The sequence below is a fragment of the Quercus robur genome, chromosome 9 (genome assembly GCF_932294415.1).
Source record: "Quercus robur chromosome 9, dhQueRobu3.1, whole genome shotgun sequence".
NCBI lineage: Eukaryota > Viridiplantae > Streptophyta > Magnoliopsida > Fagales > Fagaceae > Quercus > Quercus robur.
In genome coordinates this window covers 47,875,065-47,896,661 of record NC_065542.1, presented here as the reverse complement: position 1 = coordinate 47,896,661, position 21,597 = coordinate 47,875,065, and the positions used below count along the sequence as shown (strand labels likewise).

General features: G+C 33.6%; 1 protein-coding gene across 7 annotated transcripts in view; it reads right to left on the bottom strand.

The window, feature by feature from the left end:
• Positions 1 to 21,597, bottom strand: part of LOC126698785 (probable disease resistance protein At4g27220) — a 171,541-nt gene that overhangs the window by 66,149 nt on the left and 83,795 nt on the right. For 4 of the 7 annotated variants that reach the window (XM_050396220.1, XM_050396224.1, XM_050396223.1 and 1 more), the window contains exon 5: positions 15,457 to 15,482. Coding sequence is in view for 3 of the 7 variants with exons in the window: in XM_050396221.1 (XP_050252178.1) it covers positions 12,433 to 12,724 (292 nt within the window). In the remaining 4 variants the exon portion in view is untranslated. Of the gene's footprint in view, positions 1 to 12,432; positions 12,725 to 15,177; positions 15,299 to 15,456; positions 15,483 to 21,597 lie in introns of those variants that run through there. The other 3 variants (XM_050396221.1, XM_050396225.1, XM_050396219.1) reach the window with 2 other exon arrangements.

Sequence of the window (21,597 nt, the reverse complement as noted above, 5' to 3'; positions counted from 1 at the left end):
GGAATCTGGTACGAGTTGATGATTGTGCCACAACATCTTCATGTTATCCATGTCAATGATGTGTATATCCTCCAAGTTAGGAAATGCAACCTACAGTTCTCACATATTTATTGACTGAGTCAATAACATAGCCTTTATATTCCCAAATAATTGAGAAAAAGAAGATTTATGTTGGGAATAAAAAATAGAGATAGACATGGGAAAGGTTAAAATTAAATTGTATTCTAAAAAACCACCTGGCTAGTACAACATGGAGCAAACTAATGAAAGCATTTTGGAATAAAGAAACAAACCACCCTTTAATTGAAGAGAAATTTTGTGGGAGTACAGAGGTTAGTTTCTTCAAGTTCAATTCTTTACAAAATGTGATGGCTGTACTCTCGAAATTTAGATAACCAAAAAAATAAAAATAAAAACAAAAACAATTGAATTGTTTGATTTTTAATTTTATTTTTGAGAATCATTTGAATTGCTTGATTTGCTTCTGTAAGATCTTGTGAGTTTAGGCAAATTATTTAGGTAAGAGATTCTATATATTGTATGAACTGGCTTTAAATCACATAATGAGAAATGATTAAGCGGTCACAAATTTTTATAAAATTATTTGTGATATTGTTTAACAATTGATTATATTTTTTTTGAGAGAGTTTCAACCTATGGTATCCGCTCTTGATGATAGCTTTTTATCATTAGACCAAGACACCAATCAATTTTTTGGTGTAGCTGGGGATTGAATCCTAGATATCTTATATAACCATCAGAGATTTTACCAGTTAAGTTAATTGGAACCCACATAACAATTGATTATATTAGTACTAGTATAACATCTACTCTAAACAATAGTCTCTAATGCAATGAGTTTGAAATAGTTCAACTGGTATGAGTTAATTAACCTTAACTCACATGATTGAAATGCATGATTTCCCCTATACTAACTTTGTAACCCTGAGCATTAGCATTGAAGAATGCTAATGCTATATCTAAGGTCTTTTTGGCATTTCATAGCTCAAAAACCTTTGCATCAAAAAATGGTATACCTCACTATTGCAAAATTTTTTGCAATAGTGCTACAGTACAATTCTAAACTTAGAATTGTACTGTAGCACTATGGTAAAAAAAAAAAAAAAAATATATATATATATATATATATATTTTATTCTACCCTTTTTCCGTTGGAATCAGATCCTTAGCTAAAAAAAAGTAATGATGTGAAAGAAATAATAAAGAAAGATTAAAAAAATAATATTTTAATGAAAAAGTAAAATAATAGAGTTTTTGGATGTAGGGTGTATTGTAAAATGGTATGGTATAATTGATAAAGTAGCTTTTTGGGATGGTAAAATAGGATAGAGTAGCATTCTTCAATGCTGATGCTTAGTAAGCTATCAACCTTCATATGTAAAAATAATAATAATAAAATAAACATTACAAAAAAGAAAGAGTAAAAAAAATTTAATGAAGAGCCATTTTGGGAGAGGTGGTGCACTTTAACCCAAAAAAGAAGAAGAAGAAGAAGAAGAAGAAGAACTCACATGATTGAAATGCATGATTTCCCCTATACTAATTTTGTAACCCTTAGTAAGCTATCAACCTTCATATGTAAAAATAATAATAATAATAAAATAAACATTACAAAAAAGAAAGAGTAAAAAAATTTAATGAAGAGCCATTTTAGGAGAGGTGGTGCACTTTAACCCAAAAAAAAAAAAAAAAAGAAGAAGAAGAAGTCATTTTTAACGGAGGATTTTATTATTTTATTATTTATATTTTTATATATATATTTTTTGGAAAACCTGAAGGAAGGGTTTTGATTGTACTGCACGTTAGGATAGCTGTAAAAATTCGGTGGTGTAACGTGTAACCGAAGTGAAAAAAAAAAATGATTGGACCAGGACTCGGTGGTGCACATTTAAGGGGGTGGGGTAGGGGGGAAACATATTTAATGAAGGAAAAATTAAAGGCAAGTAACCGGAAGAAATTGATAAAAAATAAAAATAAAAATAATAAATGGAGCAGTTCAAATTTCAAAAGCACCCCAAAAAGAATAAATAAATAAATAATCATTTTTAATATACAGAGCTCCATTTAGATTTATATGAAGCATTTAATGGAAATCATTTTAACAGGAAAAAAAAATGTCAACCGAACAATGTCCATCAAGTATAAAAGCTATACAATTAATTCAAACATTTTAACGTGGTTTAGCGAAAAAAAAGAAAAGAAAAAGAAAATATTCAAACATTTTGGCGGAATTATTTGTGTACCTAGACTTATTGATTAACAAATTGTTACAGTATTAATTTTTGGATAATTACACTAAGGGCACGTTTGATAGACTGTAATAGGCACTGTAATGTAATAGTTATTCCTATGATTTAGCTATTCAATAGTTTTGTTATGTTTTTATTATAGGGAATGATTATTCCTTATGAATAGCTATTCTTTAAAATGAAGAATAACTATTCCTCTCTAAAAGAGTTGTAATAACTATTCCTTAGTAGATGTAATAATTTTCAACACTAATATATTTCCAAATAAATAAACTTTCCATATCCACTTAACATTTATGGAAATAAAAAATCATTAAAATATAACTCATCTCTCTAAAATTTAAAATATATTATTTTCTAGGAAATATAATTGTATGAATGAGATATTTCCTAAAATAGATCATAAGTTTTATTCTAATGTTACAACTCATAACCAAACTAATGAATAGGTTTAGTTATTCCATTACAACATATTTTATTCTTGATAATAAAGATTACCATTCATGTTGTAATCCACATTCAGTGTACCAAACGTACCCTAAGTGTTATATGCTTATATACATATTAACGAATAAACAAGTACAAGTGCATACCTTTTCAATCAGAAAAAGGGGTTGCTGTACTGGAGCATGATGGCCCAACTCGTTTGTATCTGAGAAGTTTAGTTCATTCGATGCAAAAATATTTACTTTGTCGCATTTAGATATGTACAAATATTTTAGTGATGGCCATTCTGAAGTGTGTTTTCTTGGATAGAAACACTTGAGTTCTGGTAACGAAAAAAGATCTAGAACTAATAGTTGTGGGAACACAAACTTAGTCACTGTTTCCAATCCTTCTTCCATAGCAACAATTTCCTCCAATCCACAATCGCATATTTCCAACCGTTGAAGTTGTTCAAGACTTTTGGCCACTGAGATTGGAAAAAGACTTTTCAGACTTTTACAGTTAGAAACTTTAACAATATGCATATTTTGAAATGTCAAAATTTCTTGGAGATTCGAACTCCATACATGCTTAAGCTTCGGAAGATTGAATAAAGTCAGGACTTTCAACTTATTGGATACCATACCACATATTTCATCAACATTTTTCCCCCTAATGTCAAATACCTCTTCTACCGAATTGCAATCCCTTATCTCCAAATTTTCAAGATTTTGGAGTCTTCTCAACATATTAGGTGGAAAAATGTTCATTATATTTTTATATCTTGCAATGCCTAACTTTTTTAGCTTGCAAAAGGAATCTGGAACGAGTTGATAATTGTGCCACAACATCTTCTGTCACCGATGCATATATCCTCCAAGTTAGAAAATGCAACCTACAGTTCTCACATATTTATTGAGTGAGTCAATGACATACCTTTATGTTACCAAAATAATTGAGAAATAGAAGATTTAAGGTTTTTTTTTTTTGAGAATGAACAGATGATTTAAGTTGGTTATAAGACAGACAAACATGGGAAAAGTTAAAATTAAATTACATTCTAAAAAACCACGACGCTAGTACAACATGGAGCAAACTAATGAAAGAACTGAGGAAAAATGAAACAAACTAGCCATTGCTCTCAAAATTGAATTTGGTTATGTAAAATCTCATGAGTTTGGGGCAAATTGTTCAGGTAACACACACACACCTACTACTACTACTACTATTTAAAGGGCTTTCACTCTTTAGGATCCTCAATTTTTTTGTTCAAAAATGCCCCTACATCCCTATGTTTAAGTAGAGACAAAAAATAGGGCCACTATCTTGTTGATTTTCAATTTTTTTTATCCAATTATAAATTAGATTATCAAAATAAAAATTATATATATAAAATAAAAAAACACATTTTTTTCTACAATATAGGACCACACACACACACACACACGCGCGCGCGCCTTATACACACTATCCATAAGCGTGTGATAAGGCTAGTGTGTGCGTACTAAAATATTCTCACACAAATTATTAGACTCTCTAAAATACCTTTATCTTTTAATTAAATAATTTTAAACAACAAAAATCGTTGTTTAAACATCACAACACATATTTCTACACAATTTTCACCCACACGTATTTCCACAAAACTTAAACAACGATACTAAAAATCTCTCACCAAATAGGCCTATACCTAAGTTTTAGGTTTTTATTTTTTATTTTTTCTTTTCTATTATGCCTAAAACTTAAGACACTATCTCTATCTTCTTCTTTTTTTAAGAAGAATCTCTATCTCATTTTTAAATATTATCCCACGTTATTTGACCTCTTTCTTTAAAAAAAGATACACAGTTATTTATATATTACTTTTAAACATCGTAACACTAAACAAAGAAAACAAATAAATAAAAAAGAGCATTATCGCATGCGCAAAGCGTGTGTGATAAGCCTAGTATATATATAATATATGTGTGTGTGTGTGAGACAAAATGAGAACTTGTTATAATGGTCCCAATTTTTTATTAAATTATTTGGTATATCATTTATGACATGATTATACAGGAATCACATCCATCTATACATTTGTCTTCTAGACTATTTTTTTTTTCAAAAATTATTAAAATATGCTACTAACTCCACATCTTGAACCCTTTCCTCTCTAGATCCTCAAGCACTTTGTGCATAGGACAATGTCAATTTAGCTCTAAACTCTAATGCAAACACTTTAAAAACATTTAATAGTAATTTAATATTTCCTATATACATCTTTACTAAATATATGATAATTTTCATTATTAAAAATTACTCCACAGAGTTCATAAATAAGTAATAACTGCCCAAGTTCCATGTGATGTGTTTCTTAAAAAAAAAAAAAAAAAGTTCCATGAAATGTGCGGTAAATCTTTAATATTTGAACGAATTATCGCATTGCTTATGTATAATATCTATTATGTGGTATAATATTTAGAGAATTAATTTCAATTATATTATATTTCACTAAAAAAATTGGAGAAATTGAAAATTGTTAAAATTAATATAACTAAACTGCAAATATTTATTTATATCCACTAACATAAGAGGACAATTACTTTTTTTATTTTTTTTATTTATTTTTGGTTGTGTTACTAAATTAAATATATATATTTTTTTACTATGGCTTTTGAGTAGAATTTGTGGTATGTGTCTTTGTGTTAAAAACCCTTTCTCTCTTCTTTGTGTGTGTGTGTGTCTATTTGTTTCTTAAAAAAAAGACAATCTTTTTTTGTCTTTGTTAGGTTCTAAAAGTTTAGAACAATTGACAAATCATGAACACAAATTTGTCTAAATATAGATCCTAGAGTCTATAGGTATTATTAGCCAACACTCAAGGTGATTCAAGTCAAAATTATAGAACATACAAGCTGTAGAAAGAAAAATTCAGAATCTGCCTTGTTCGACCGATCGAGAGACAAGCTCGATCAATTGAGAGTTGCATCTGCAGAATTTTAATTAAGCCCGAACAGCAGTTCAAGCCCAAAAAGGATTAGGGTTTCAAATCTACTTCTCCTAGTATATAAAGGAAATCCTAAGCACATTTTTATAAGGCTTTTCAGAGAGAGAAGAGTGTGCCTCCTTTTTATCTAGGGTTTTGTACCCAAAAAACTCTCTCATGTCTTCTACTAGTGTTATTCCTTAAAGAATCTCAAGATCCAGTGTTGTAGAAGTTGATGCCCTCTCTAGTCATCAAAGGTGCTAATGATCTAAACTTTCAAGGGTGGTCTTGGAGTCACAAATAGGAGAGTTTGTATTGATAAACCTTTGAGGGAGTCTTAAAGTCACAAGTGTGGGTGCTTGTGTTGCAAAGGCCAAGGAAAGAAGTAGTCCATGGGTGATCATATCATTGTGTTCTTTATTTTCCGCTACTTTACATGATATGACTTTATTGTTTTAACCTAGATCTAAATAATAAACCTAATTAGTTAATTAATTAGGTTAAACAATCTAGTTTACAGGGATCTAAAACCTAATAGTCTTTTTTTTTTTTTTTTTTTCAATTGTTGGTTATATGTATATATATTATATGTCATTAAGAGATGTTAGGAAATGTAAATTTTTTTGGAAAGGACGATTATTAAAAATATTAACATTTTGCTTTGATAAATTCACAAATATTTTTATATTTTGGCGAAATTAAGCACACAAATATTTTTGTATTTGAGTATCATGTGTCATTATATATATATATATATATTTTTTTTTTTTTTGCTTTTTGATGAGAAGTTATGCTATACTTTCAAATATATTTTTATAATAAGTAATCCAAATAAATTATTTCTTATATCAATTTTAGAGAATAACTATATAAATCTATTTATAAATAATTAGTGAACCATATACATATGGCAATTAACATATGGCAATTAATTAATGCTTTGTTATAAATGCAATATTTTGATAAGATGCATGAAGACTAAATGAAGGGAATCTCTTTATGTTTAACCGAATGCTCTACATACAATTGTAGATTGCTATAATTGAGTTTTGCGCAGTTTATTGTTATAAAAAATAATAATAATAAAAAAAAAGTATTTGAAAAATTTAATCAATAACATTACTTGACCTTATATAAATTTAAGAAATTTTTTATGATGCTCCCATTCACTGGGCTACCTCGGCTAATCAAGCCTCCAATGAGTCACTCTTCCTTGACTTATTATAACCTTCTACTCTTTCTTGGTCCTCCATGTATCAATTCCTAATGATTTTCTATGCCTAAGAATATTCCCAGCTCTCACTAACGAATTTTGCTTAAAAACATATGTACCCAAACAATTATTCCAACAAAAACAAACCACAACTATCAAAAAGAAACCAAATATACAGCAACTTGGTAGATGCATGGTGGTGACATGGGTTAAGAGTGACTGACTCAAGAATCAAGACTATCACTTTGTATAATAGAATTTCTCATCCATTAACAAAATTTATCAAACTCGTCAGTTTTCTTGCAAAAAGAAAAAGAATTGCTACACTGAGGTCAAGATCATGGTGACATATGGGTTAAGACTTAAAAGAGTGAGTGACTCAAGAATCAAGATTATCACTCTTGTATGATCAAATTTAGGACAGAGTGAATCTCAAATATGCTGTAAAATACAGTATCGACCTTCATTTTTATGCTCATTCAACGAACGGTATGATTTAACCTTAACTCACATGATTGAACTGCATGATTCTCCCTATGCTAATTTCGTCTTCCTTTGTACATCCCTAACTAACCATATATATAGTGAGCTCTCAATCTTCATATCTCTCAATCACAAACAATTAACAACTGTAATATGACAATTGCAGAGAATCCAAAAAAAGAGAGTTGAAATACTATATCACACCTAAAATAATTGGAAAATCGCAATGTGTATGATATATGATAAGATTCCAACACCCAAAAGGAAAAAAAAAAAAAAAAAGGGAGGGGGGGGGGGGGGGGAGAAAGTAAAATTTTACTGGCTCTGAAGTGATGTGTTTGAGGAATCCTAGGGAAAAAGAGGAAGAAGTCATAAAATTTGGAAAATTATGGGATGTAGCTATGTAATTATTTTAAACCGTGCGTCAATGCTATATATTGGAGATGTGAAAAAATAGAGGGAGGTGAGAAACTGAAAAGTTCAAGATTAGAAAGAGACGGAGGAAGCAAGATTGCAAAACAGAGGTAGAAGAATATACAAAGACAAAATGATGAAAAGTATAATGTTTTGTAAAATTTAGAGATAAAAAACAAAATTTTGTAAAAATATAGAGACAAAAATGATATTTTATCTTTTTATTTTTATTTTTTAATCATATGAAGGAAGGATTTTTTTTTTTTTTTTGATGGGAATATGAAGGAAGGATTTTGGTTGTAGTGCAAGTTAGGATAGTTGTAAAAATATAAAATCAAAGTTAAAAAGAAATGATGGGACTAAGGACTCGGCGATGCACAATTAAGGGGAAAAAATGTATATTTCACGTAAGAAGAATTAAAGGCATGTAACCGAAAGATATTGGTGAAAAGAAGAAATTGGAGCAGTACAAAAGCACACCCAAAAAAAAAAAAAAAAAAAACATTTTTACTATCTTCATTCAGTTTCGTAGAGGTTAAACGACAGAGCTCCATTTAGATTTATATGAAGCATTAAGTGGAAATCATTTTCCCATAAAAAAAAAAGTGGAAATCATTTTAACGGAAAAAAAAAAAAAATGTCAACCGAACAATGTCCATCAAGTATAAAAGCTATACAATGCAAACATTTTATATCCATGTCAACAAAGAATCCCCTATATATATGTGTGTGTTTCTCAAATAAAAAAAAAATGTCAACAAAGAAACAAGTACAAGTTCATACCTTTTTGATCTGGAAAAAGGGCTGCTGAATCGGAACATCATGGCCCAACCCATCTGTATTTGGGAAGCTTAATTCATTCAAAGCAACAATCTTCACTTTGTCGCATTTGAGTATCATCAACTGTTTTAGTGATGGCCACTCTATAGTGTGTTTTCCTGGATAGAAACACTTGAGGTCAGGCATCAATTCAAGACTTAGAGAGACTAGTTGTGGGAACACAAACTTAGTCACTGTTTCCAATCCTTCTTCCATAGCAACAATTTCCTCCAATCCACAGTCGTGTATTTTTAGGTTCTAGAGTTGTTTAAGACTTTTGGCCACCGAAGCTGGAAAGAGACTTTTCATACTTTTACAGTTAGAAACTTCAACTTCATGCAGATTTTGAAATGTTAAAATTGCTCGGGGGCCGAAGACCACACATGCTTAAGATTCGGTAGATTGATTAACTTCAAGACTTTGAACTGAGTGGATACCACCATATCACATATTTCATCACCATTTTTCCCTCGAACTTCAAATACCTCTTCTAATAAATTGCAATTTCTTATCTGCAAATCTTCAAGATTCTGGAGTCTTCTCAAGATAATAGGCTGAAAAATGTTTATTAGGTTTTCACAGTCATCAACACGCAATTGTTTTGGCTTGCAAAAGGAATTTGGATCAAGTTGATTGTGCCACAACATCTTCAGCTTATATATGGCATCGATGTGTAGATTCTCCAAGTTAGAAAATGCAACCTACAATTCTCACATATTTATTGAGTGAGTCAATAACATACCTTTATATTACCCAAAGAAGAAGAAGATTTATGTTGAGAATAAGACATAGAGACAAACATGAAAAAAGTCAATTAAATTATATTCCAAAAACCCACAATGCAAGTAGAACATGGAAGAAAGTAATAAAAGAAAGGGGGAAAAGGAAAATAAAGGAGCCTTTTAACGAAGAGAGATTTGAGTGGCAGACATGTCTGCTCACAAAATTTAGATAACAATATTGCTTCGAAGATTTAAAAAAAAAAAAAAAAATCAATTGAATTTCTTTAAGTAAAATCTCACTTTGAGGAAAATTATTTAGCTTAGAGATTCTTAAGAGTAAAGACCAATTTTGGTGTTTCCCAAATGATGATTAGTGGTAGTGTGGCACATTGCTACCCCACCAGCACAAACCCATTGCACCTGATTTTAATGTCTGCAGTCATACCTAAACCACTTCAGCAATAATTTTTCTCTTCCCGTCCTGTTGGGTAATAGGCACCCAATCCAACCCGATTTGTTTGTTTGTTTTTTTTTTTTTTTAAACGAGAATGAGAGTTGAAAATGGGGGTAGTTTCAATTTTATTGAAGCTTAAAACAGCAATAAAAATATATATACAATTTCCCTCTAGATTTCTATGGTTAACAAACTTAGTTTGGACCTTAACACTAGTAATTAAACAAACTAATTTAAACATTCTAATTATATTACAAATGATCAAATAAATTAAGCAAGGAAATAAAAAGGACATGATTGAAGTAATTTGACATGCACACAGAAAATCAATTGTTGACTAATAAGAAGATTGGTGTGATACGTGTTTGTCTAACATATTCCCTCATAAGGAAATTTCATAAGCAAATTACGTCAATCTAGTAATTTGTGGGAAGTAAATGATATTAATAGAATCAATACTTTCCATCAAAATGAAAGTCATAATCATGATATATAAGGGATTTGACTGTGCAATAATGAATAACTAGCAAGTAATTTCCGTACAAGTGAGAGTCAAATTCATGCTCAACTTTTATTATAATGCTCAACTCTAAAATGTGTACGTGTGAAGGCTATCACAATTTGTAGAGGATATTAAATCATAAGTCATAACAATACCTTTTTGTTGAAAAGTGGTTGAGAATCAACATTAGAACAGAAGCCCATTAAATTTGGTAATCTTTTCAGATTTAAAGAACGCAATTGAGGGAAGTCAATTGTATCCGTAATGTTGTCATCATTGACCTGTATCCCATGTTTTCTTTCCTCTGCAACAATTGCGCTCATTACCTTGCAATCTTCAATCTCTATTTCTTGGAGTTGCGAAAAGCATCTGAGCAAGATTGAGGAGAAGACAAACACCAAATTATCACATTTTCTTATTTCTAACTTTCTCAAGTTGTGGAAAGACCCCATTGCAAGTTGGTTATGGCATATCTTTTCCAAATTGATCATATTGACTAGAGAAAGTAACTCTAAAACAGGAAAGGCAACACATTGAAACCATATCGAATCAATGATGTATTGAATGTCAACACTGTTTTTGAAAGTTCAATTAGTGTATAAAACACCCTTGAACGTTTAGACCCCCAATTACAAAATAACCAATTCAAGCTTTATGACAAACAACAAGTGTGCGGAAAATTAACACAAGCTATAAACAGAATTGGTAAACAATCTAAGTCAATTAAAATCACATCCACAGCAGAAAATAAAAGGCAAAGATTAAGGGAAGAGAGATGCAAACACAAGGACAACACAACGATGTGTTATCGAAGAGGAAATCGAAGCCCTCGACGTAAAACCTCTCTGCCGTCCTCCAAGCGGTAAGTAATCCACTAGAAAATGTAGTTGGGATACGTGAACAGCAATAGACCCTCCAAGCCTAATCTACCTAGTGTACCTAAGCTCTCCATGTTTCTTGCTCCAACGAGGTTGCGCCGAACCTATTTCTTTTCTAACTTCCCGGATTCTGCTACTTGACCATAGCATCAACCAATGTAAATTGGTTCCTTCCTAACTGTTTCTCAGAACACCAAACAGCCGTCTCACAGTAATGGATATGGTGAGAAAAGGTTTTGGTAAAAGGCCTCTCAATGATTTAACAATAGAGAGGAAGAGAGTTGAGAAATTTGAAGAATCTCTTATGTGAAGATTGTGGATGAATCAATCTTGTTTTACTCTAGGGTTTCCCTCTCAAAATTTTCTCTCAAAGCTCTCTTTCTTTCGTGGGTATAAGGGGTATTTATACTAGGGTGAGAATGGAATGTGAAGAGTCAGGTTTTTCAAAGCAGGGTTGGCTCGCAGCTTGACCGAGTCGTGATCTAGCCGCGAGATAACTGAATGGCCAGTTGTCCTATTTTGTCCTGTAGTGCTCCAGCTAGCATGACGCTTCAACTTCTGGCATTCCTGGCACGTGTGCTACTTCTGGCGGCTTGCAGTCGCGAGTCACCCGCGAGATCCAGTCGCGAGTCTCTGTTTTTTTCTTGCACACTCTTGAGCATTTCAGCACACTATCTCACTCACTACCCTTACAAAAATCCCACCTAAATACAGGGTTACTAATTGTTGAAATACAAGCAAATTTGGTATAGAATAAAGCCAACAAGATGGTTGATTAAATTCAACCTTACAGTTTTGAACATAAAGATTCTTCAATCGTGGAAAACCTTCCTTATCAACTGCATAAAGAATATTTTTAATACCCTTCCTAGGAGCCAAAGTGAGATATTTGCAACCTTTCAATAAAATTTTAATTCCATCCTCTTCTTGTAAGCTTCTATCAAAGTCAATTTTCAATGTTCTTGAGATTTCAAACTCAACATGACTATTACTATCCCAATCCCAATTAGGGCCTATTAATATTTCATATCTTACCAACTTATCAAAAAGTAAGGCATTTGGTAAAATATTGGGATTCGGAATATGTATACATAATGTGGTCAAGTGTAATAAATGATCTAACTCTGAGACTCTAGCATTGCTTCTTTCTGTAATTTCTCCACCAACCTGCCATTGATTAAAGCTCTGATTCATGTGTACTTCTTCTAAATTTTTTAAATTTGATAATACGTTTGATGGAATAGCTTCAAGTTTGGTGCACCTTCTCAATCCAACAATTGAAGGTGAGTCAATTGCCTTAATCCTATGGGTAACTGCTCAATCTTGGAATCAACTAGGACAAGAGCTTTCAAATTCTTCAATTCTCCAATTAAAGCCAAGTCTTCTGACTCGCACTCAAGCAAAGCCAATGTCTGGAGGTTCTGAAGAAGTGAAAGGGATGAAGGAAGTGGGAGGCTTGGTCTCATCAAAACTAAAACTTTTAGATTTTTTGCCCCTTCAAAAATGTGATTAGGAATCTGCAAAGAATTTTCTTGATCACCCAAAATAATGAAGTTAAGTTGTGGACATTCCAACCTTTTAGGAAGCTCACTAAACTTGGCTTCAAAAAGTGCGATTCCAATGGCGTCATTCATTTTTTTCATATTGGACCATTTTTCCGAATCATCTGAACTTCTTATGGTTAACATTTTCTTTTCTTTGTCTGCAATATGTATGGCAACATCACGAATGACGTCATGCATTTTAAATGTACCACTCGTCTTACCTTCTAACAGGAGAAAGTCTAGTGCCACAACCATAATGTATAACTTGTGCCACAACTCGCCACAAGTGTGCATTATGGTTGTGGCACTAGACTTTCTCTTCTAACAGCAAGCAAGATCCTTTTAGAATCTCGACCAACGTGTGGACCCTATTTCTCACTTCTTCCATTTTAGGGATAATTACATATAACCCACCTGTGGTTTGGGCGAAAATCACCTTGCCTACCCGTAGCTTGAAAAGTGTCACTTAACCCACCTGAGGTATGTTCCGTTTGTTTTCCGTAACCCACCTCTGTTAAAATCAGGGTTAAATAAGTATTCTTGCTCAAATTTTATGTCTCTCTCCTCTCAAAACAAAAAATAACACAAAAATACAAAAGAAACAAGATCAAAAAGTGGTATTTGTCTCTCTCTCCATTCACACAAATTTTGCACATGAAGAACATACCCAACTACGATCCACTGCCAAACCCATTAACAAGAAAAAAATCAAAAACAAAATCTAGCAACCCAGACCACAACCACGATCCACCCATCAAAAACAAAATAAAAAACAAAACCCATTAAACCACGACCACGATCCACCCAAAGAGGGGAGACATGGCGGCAAAATCCAGCAACCCAGCTACCACGAAACCCAGACAAAATCCAGCCATCCACCACAAAACAAACCAAAATCCATTACCACAAACCCACTACCACGGCCAAAATCCACCACCATCAAACCCACAAACCATTAAACCCAAAACCCACATTGAACATGGCGAAACCCACGGCTTGGGTTGGCGAGAGTAAGGGTCGGCGGCGAGTGGAGGAATACGTTTGGGTAGGGGAGTTGGGCCGGTGAGGAGTGGAGGAAGATCGGTGAGCTGGGTCGACGGAATGGGCTGTGGAGATTGGCGAGCTGGGTCGGCGGAAGGGCTGGATCGGAGCTGGGGAGGCGAGCTGGGTTTATGGTGGATGGGCTTGTGCATATCGGCGATGGAGGAAAAGAGAGAAACTCAGCGGGAAGATGTGAGGAGAGAGACAGCTGGGATGAAATGAAAGAAAAGGAAGAAAAAAATAAGGAAAAAAATCATTAAAATAATCAGAGTAGTGTGAATGTGCTAATACAATTTTTTTTTTTTTGGTATGTTCTTCATGTTCAAAATTTGTGTGAATATAGAGAGACAAATACCACTTTTTAATCTTGTTTCTCTTCTATTTTTGTGCTATTTTTTGTTTTGGGAGGAGAGAGATATAAAATTTGAGCAAAAATATCTATTTACCCTGATTTTAACAGAGGTGGGTTACGGAAAACAAACGGAACATACCTCAGGTGGGTTAAGTGACACTTTTCAAACCACGGGTAGGCAAGGTGATTTTCGCCCAAACCACAGGTGGGTTATCTGTAATTATCCCTCCATTTTATAAACATCTTCAAAGAAGTCCAAACCCACCAAATATCTCCATAAGAGATCTATATGTATGACCATATCTTCTTCAAATAAACTGCAGAACAAGAATAAAGATTGCGCTTCCTTACTTAAAAAATTGTAACTGAACTTTATACTCGTGTAGACCTTCTCATGCATTCCTTTGATCTGTGTTGGGTTTGCCCTTTTTAACTGTTGCAAGGCATCCTTCCATACATTTGGGTTCTTTTGATTTTTCAATGTATTCGCAACTGTTTTAATTGCAATCGGTAAGCCTGCACATTCTTCGACAACCTCAACCATGGTAGATTGGAAATTCAAGGTTTCAGCAAAATCGCCCACTATCTTTACAAACAAGAATTTAGCTTCTTTGTTGGATAGAACTTCAACTTGGAATATCTTTTCAGCATCCATATCCTTGTCTAATACTAGATGTTAGCAATAGTTTGCTTCCTTTGCGATTGTCCCCGAAGGAAATTCCAAGAGTGTCCAAGTCAATCTTGTTCCAAATATCATCTACAATTAAAAGGATCTTCTCTTTCTTCAACCGCTCACGTAGCAAATGTGCTTTTTGAAAATCAGTGTCCTCATCTTCAAACTTCAACTTTAACTCTTTCCAATGTCTTTCTGAATCTGTTTCAAGTTTGGTGTTTGGGATACAACTACCGTAACAGTCCTTTCAAATAACTTGTCTTTCATGGCTTGTGTAGTTGTGTTGCAATTTTTCCAACAAGCATGTTCTTGCCCAAGCCGCCCATCCCACAAACCCCAATGGCAGGAATGTTATCATCTTTTAGAGCCTTCATAACTCCGTCAAAAATTGATTTTCTTGATTCAAAGTCCTCATAACCTTTAGTAGAAATAGTAGTACCCCCTTCTATAGGGACACGGTGGCCTACTGTATGGAACGTGTCCGCCTCATCCTTGAGTTCCTTGACGTTCAAATTCAATCCCATCTTGTGTGCTTTTTTTCCAATCTGATAACGGGCCTTCAAATTAAAACACTTCAACTTTGCTTGGCCTCCTTTTCAACAAATTCTTGTACCTCTGCAGTGATCCCCTGAACACGTGTCTGCCACCTCTGGATGTTAGCTTCAATTTCTTCTACATTGTAACTAGCAGCTTGAACCTTACGCTGCACACTATCTCTAGCATCTTTGAGATCGTCAACTTTGTTATTTAGTTTGTCAACATTTTTTTTTTTTGTAGCGAATCAGATAACCCATCTGACGTCCGACTGCTGCAATTGTGTAACCCTCAGTTTTTTCAACGAGTACTTTTAGTCTTTTACGGTCTCCGTAACAAATAAAGGCCAATAAAAAACAATGACAACAACGGAAGTGTAAACAAATTTTATTAATTTTTTTTGGAGGAAAAGTGTGATCAAATTGAAGGACAAAAGAAGCCAATGCAAATGACATTAACATACCTCTATGTTTGGAATATTACTGAAGATAATGGTCTCCTACCGTCTTCACGCATGCCGTTAGTGCGATACACAAGAAAGCTGAAAACTGACAACATTTACAGTTTTACAGCTAGTTACAATACACACTATGTCAAAATTTCAATTTTTTACATTACCTAAAAAACTATTCATTTTTTATTCATTTCTCTCTCTCCCTTTTTTTTTATTATTATTCATTTCTCCGTTTCTTCTTCTTTTCTTCTCTTTTATCTGAAGTAAACCACAACCCCACCACCACACTCCAACCAGCCCCAACTTTTTTTTATTATTATTTTTGCTCAGACCCAAACCCAAAATCTCAAGGTTTCCTCTAACCCAAAGTTCAATTTCTTTTGATTTTTGCTCAAACCTAACCCCAAAATCTCAAAGTTTTTCTCTTGGGGTGAAAGAAGAAAGTGAAAGAAAGCCAAAGGCCGGTGAAAGAAGAAGAGAGAAAGAAGAAAAGAAAGGAGAAAATGAGACCGGTGAGAGAAAAAGAAAGAAGAAAAGAGAGAAGAGATGAGAGGGAATAGTGAGAGAGAAGTATTAAAATATTATTATTATTTAAGTGTTGAGCTACAGTAGGCTGTTATTTATACCAACCTACTATAGTTCAGTTGTTAAAAATTTTGAGTATAGCAACCTTGTTGTAGTGTGTTTTTTGTGAAATAAGCTGCTAAAATCAATTTTTAGCAATTATACCTTTTTTGTTGAGAATGCTATTAGAGAATTATTTTGGGTTATAGTACTAATGCGGTAGATTGTGATATGTTGTGAACCAATGGACTATTGTCCCTTTTTTTTTTTCCTAATTTTATTATTAAAAAAAATGGATTATTGCCCATAAGATGGTCGGAAGAAGGCATCTACTTTGTTTTTTAATTCTAAAGTTGCAACTTACAACAGTGAGAGTCTGAGAGATATAAGGCTTTTAGCTATGTACATATTGTTCAAAAATCTAATATAGCCCTAGGAAGCATGGGTGCAGCTCAGGGCCACCACACCTGTACCCGACATGAACAGACAAGCTATGCGGCAATTGACGTCGCTACACGATCGTCAGTGGCGTGTCCTTTTTTTTTTTGTTTGTAGATTCGCGTCGATTTGGGCCAATTCAGGCCAAATTAGACCGTATTGGTCGAAACAAGCCAAATTAGGTTAAAACCAACTTTGAATCAGGTCGAAATTCTAGTAATAATAATAATAATAATAATAATAATAATACAAAACTCAATGTTCTGAACTTTGAAGCAACTTTAAACCAAAAAAAAAAAAACCCTAATCCCTCTCAAACGACAGAACTCTTTGCCTTTCTCGTTCTCTCACTCTCCATCTTTCCTCTCTCACTCCCTACCCCACAGATACTCACTTAGAATCTCTCCTTTGCCTCATTGCCTAAGCTCACTCTTCATCTCTTGGTCTCAATCTCGGCCTCAAGCTCACTGACCCAAGTCCCAAGCTCACTCAGGTATTTTGCTTTCATTCTCACCCTCCATTATACTCTCACATGCTCTATTGCTCGTTCTACATCTGTCTCTCAATTTGTATCTATTATCTGATTTTTTTTTTATTTTTTTCTTATTTTTTTATATAAGCTGTAACGTTGAGACTTGAGTTGATTACTTGATTTCTTATTTAGTTATTATATATTTGTCAAATTATTTGTAGGTCAAACATGCAACTTAAATTGAAATTATTGAATTTTCAATGGATGAAGCTACTAGCACAAAACTTTCATCAGATGAAGGTCTTCTTTGGAAGTATGTAACTAAATTGGAAAATCCTGTTGGTTCTACTTCTAAATCAGGTGGGAATACACATTTTAAGTGCAACTATTGTGATGAAACTTTTGTGGGATCCTATTCTAGAGTTAAGGCTCATTTATTAAAAATTAGTGGTAAAGGTATTAAAGCATGTATGAAAGTGACACCGAGCCATAAATTGTAAATGCAGAGAGTGCATGATTAGGTTGAGAACGGAAAGTTAGAGCGAGAACGCAGAAGTTGAATTCCCTTACCCCCACCTCTCCCTAGGCCTATTCCCTAATTCTAGGGACATGAAGGGAGTGGTAGTATAGATGTAGTGGTTGATGGTAAGAGGAGGAAGGTGATTGCGAATTCTCCCTTTGGAGAGAGCATTCCAGAATAGTGCTAGAGCTGAATTGAATAGTAGAATTGCTAGGATGTTTTATATCGGTGGGCTTCCATTTCACTTTGCAAGGAACCCAAATTATCGTAATTTCTATGCATATGCTGCTACCCATAACATTCCGAGTTATGTTCCTCCTAGATACAATACCTTGAGAACAACACTTTTGCAAAAAGAAAGAGCAAATGTTGAAAGACTTTTGAAACCAATTAAGGACTCTTGGCTTGCAAATGGTGTAAGTATAGTTTCTGGTGGATAGTCAGACCCACAAAGGAGACCTCTTATTAATATAATGGTTGCATCAAATAGGGGTCCAATGTTTATAAAGGCAATTGATGGGTCAAGTGAGTACAAAGACAAACATTTTATTGCTGAGTTGTTGAAGGATGCTATAAAAGAGATTGGATATGAAAAAGTTGTCCAAGTCATCACTGATAATGCTAATGTGATGAAGGCTGCTAGAGCTCTTATTGAAGGTGAGTATCACAAAATATTTTGGACAACATGTGTTGTCCACACTCTTAATCTAGCTTTGAAGAATATTTGTGTAGCAAAAAACACTGAAAAGAATGAAGTTACATATGAGGAGCGTATTTGGATTATACGTATTGCTGATGATGGATCCTTCATACGTGTTTTTATCATAAGCCATTCAATGAGGTTGGCAATGTTTAATGAATTTTGTCCATTAAAACTGCTCCAAGTTGCTGATACTAGATTTGCTTTAGTTATTGTCATGCTGAAAAGGTTGAAGTTGATAAAAAGATGCCTTCAAACCATGTCTATTAGTGACTAATGGGCTTCTTGTAGGGGGGATGATGTTGGAAAAGCTCAAAAAGTGAAAGATTTCATTTTAAGTGATCATTGGTGGGATGTTGTTAATTGTATCATTGAATTCATAGCACCTATTTATGATATGCTACGAGAATTTTTGTAGAAAGGAGCAAGAGTTTGGAGCGATACTTTGAAGATGAGAATGAATTAAGGATGATGAAAATTGAGTTTGATACATTTTCAGGAGGGAGGTTTCTTGCCCTTAAACTTCTTAGACAACTTTGTTCATCCTCATATGCTGAGAGGAATTGGAGCACATACAAATTCATTCATTTCTTAAAAAGAAACAAAATGGCTCCTAAACATGCTGAGGATTCGGTATATGTGCATTGTAATCTTCAACTCTTGTCAAGGCCCCATGAGGAGTACCTAAATACAGCAACAAAGATGTGGGATATTGCAAGAGACTCTTAGAATGAGAGTGACATACATGGAGGAGCTAGAATTTTTGAGAATGCTACCCCTTACACTTGATGAACTAGAGTTGGAGGCCATGGTTATTGGGAATGCTAGCACTAGTGTTACTACTAGTGAAAGTGAAGTTCAAAATGAAACTATTGATCTTGAAAATGATGATGACATTTGTATTTGATTATCTTGAACACTTATCTTTTATTTTGTTTTAGTTTCAAACTTATGGGTTGTATTCTAATTTCCGAACATCATGGAATGTTTTAGTTTCAAACTTGTGGGTTGCATTCTAATTTATAAACGTCATATTTTAATTATTATCTACTATTGCTTTTAAATTGGTATATGTTTACAATTATATGAAAAAATATGCTTAGCAAAATATAGAAAATAAAAATAAAAATATTTTTAATAAATTTTTAAAAAACATATTTTGCCGCACCCACACCTTACTTTTTCGAAAATTGCCGAGTCGCTACACCGCACCCACACCCGCACCCAAACCTGAACCAGAACCCGAGCCCGAATCCCCATAGTAATAGTCTCTTTTTTTAGGGGCATTCATTATTAGCTAATATGGAATCTAAAGTACATGTGGTGGCATTATTTTTTTTAGTTTGAAATACTTATGATCATATATCCTTTATCCAATCCATCATATTACAGAAATTGGTCTAAAAATAACAAGAAGTGTGAAAATAATAATTCCCAAAATCAAATTTAATAGGATTTTTTTTTGGATAAATATAATATCAAATCTAATAGGAAATCACGCTGTTGACAAGAAAATTCTCATGCCGTTTGATGTCCTAACTCCTATTTTTACAGGGTTGGCTCAATATTTTGTGGGGCCTTATGGAAAATTTTAAATGGTACCATTTTATATATATCTAGATATTAATTAAAAAATTATTTAACTTACTTTTTTCTTCAACGTAATTATTATTATTATTTTTTTTTTTTTTGAAAATTTTCAACATTAATCATAGTCTGAGAATTCCAAAGGTCATATGGCAATGGCATCCGATAGGAGTAATTTTCCTTTTTCCCTAAAGTGTATTGCTTTAGATTGGTCGTTAAATTATTGCTTTCCTGGTTTGTTCTCTCAATGCCCTCACTAGATTGCTAGTCTGTTTTATTGTCTATTTTTAGTTCTTTTGGTAATATGATTTTTGCTCAATTATTTTATGTGATGAGTTTTTTTGTTATCTACATTCTGTTTTGGGTTTTTCATTGTGTTGGTGTATATTTTGGTTCTTGAGTAGCGTTCGTGATGTTATGTTCTTTTGCAGTATATTAATTTCCTTTTCTTTTCTTATCCATTTTTTTAATGACAAGTTTCAATTTATGACGGTGTCTAACCTATGAAGAGGGTGATCGGCTCATCAATCAGAAAAGGGAAATTCTTTGTTTTTATGCAGATCCAAAAGGCTATGCCCTTTTTTGGATCGACATATTGTTACTATTTTCTTTTTAAAAAGTGTGTACAAGAAAAGTTTTAAACATATTTGTTACTTGGGATGTGATCAAGTCCATTTTTGTACAAGAAACAGCTGAATCTTTGAGTATTCCAAAAGCTAGACCTACTTTTTAATCTAATAACTCAACATAATTTTTTCCCCAGCTTGGCCCTTAGAGCATTCACATCCGGACTTGTAAATGGCAAAATATGGTATATTTTAGCATCAAAGTACAAATAACATGCATTACCCCGTTTTCTAATTGCAGAAATTTTTGCAATAGTGCTATAGTACCGTCTTATATGTACGACGGTACTCTAGCAACTTGTAAAACTTGAACCACATATTTTATTTTTGGTTTCGGTGTTATGTGTGGTGGCTGATGTGGGTTGAGATCGGTGGTTTGGCTTACTGGCAGTGGGTTTGCAGTGGAGATTGGTGGTGGAGATTTCAATGGGTTTGATCTATTGTAATTTTTTTTTTCTATGGGTTTGATTCTTGGATGGGTTTTGGTATGAGTTTTTTCTATGGGTTTGATTCTTGGAGATTATAGTGGGTTTTGATTCATGTAGTGGTGGGTTTTGGTCCCGGTGTGGTATTTGGCTTGGTGGCAATGGGTTGTGTTGTGTTTGGATTGGTGGTGGTGGCAGTGGGTTATGTTGGTAATTTGCTGGGTTGATTTGGGTGATTTTGGTATGGGTTTGTTGTGATTTGTTGGGTTGATTTGGGTGGTGTAGCAGTGGTGGGGTGGTGGGTTTGGGTGGTTGTTGTGTTGTTGATGATGGTGGTGCTAGGAGGTGGTGGTGGTGTTGTTGATGGTTGGCAGGTGGTGGGGTGGTTAGGTTTGAAGGGTGGTTGTGTTGGGTTTTCGGTTTGTTCCCAGTGGTGAGATTGAGGTTGAGAGAGAGAGAGAGAGGCAGAGAGAGAAATTAGAGAGAGGAGAGAGATGATTTTGGGTTATATATTTTAT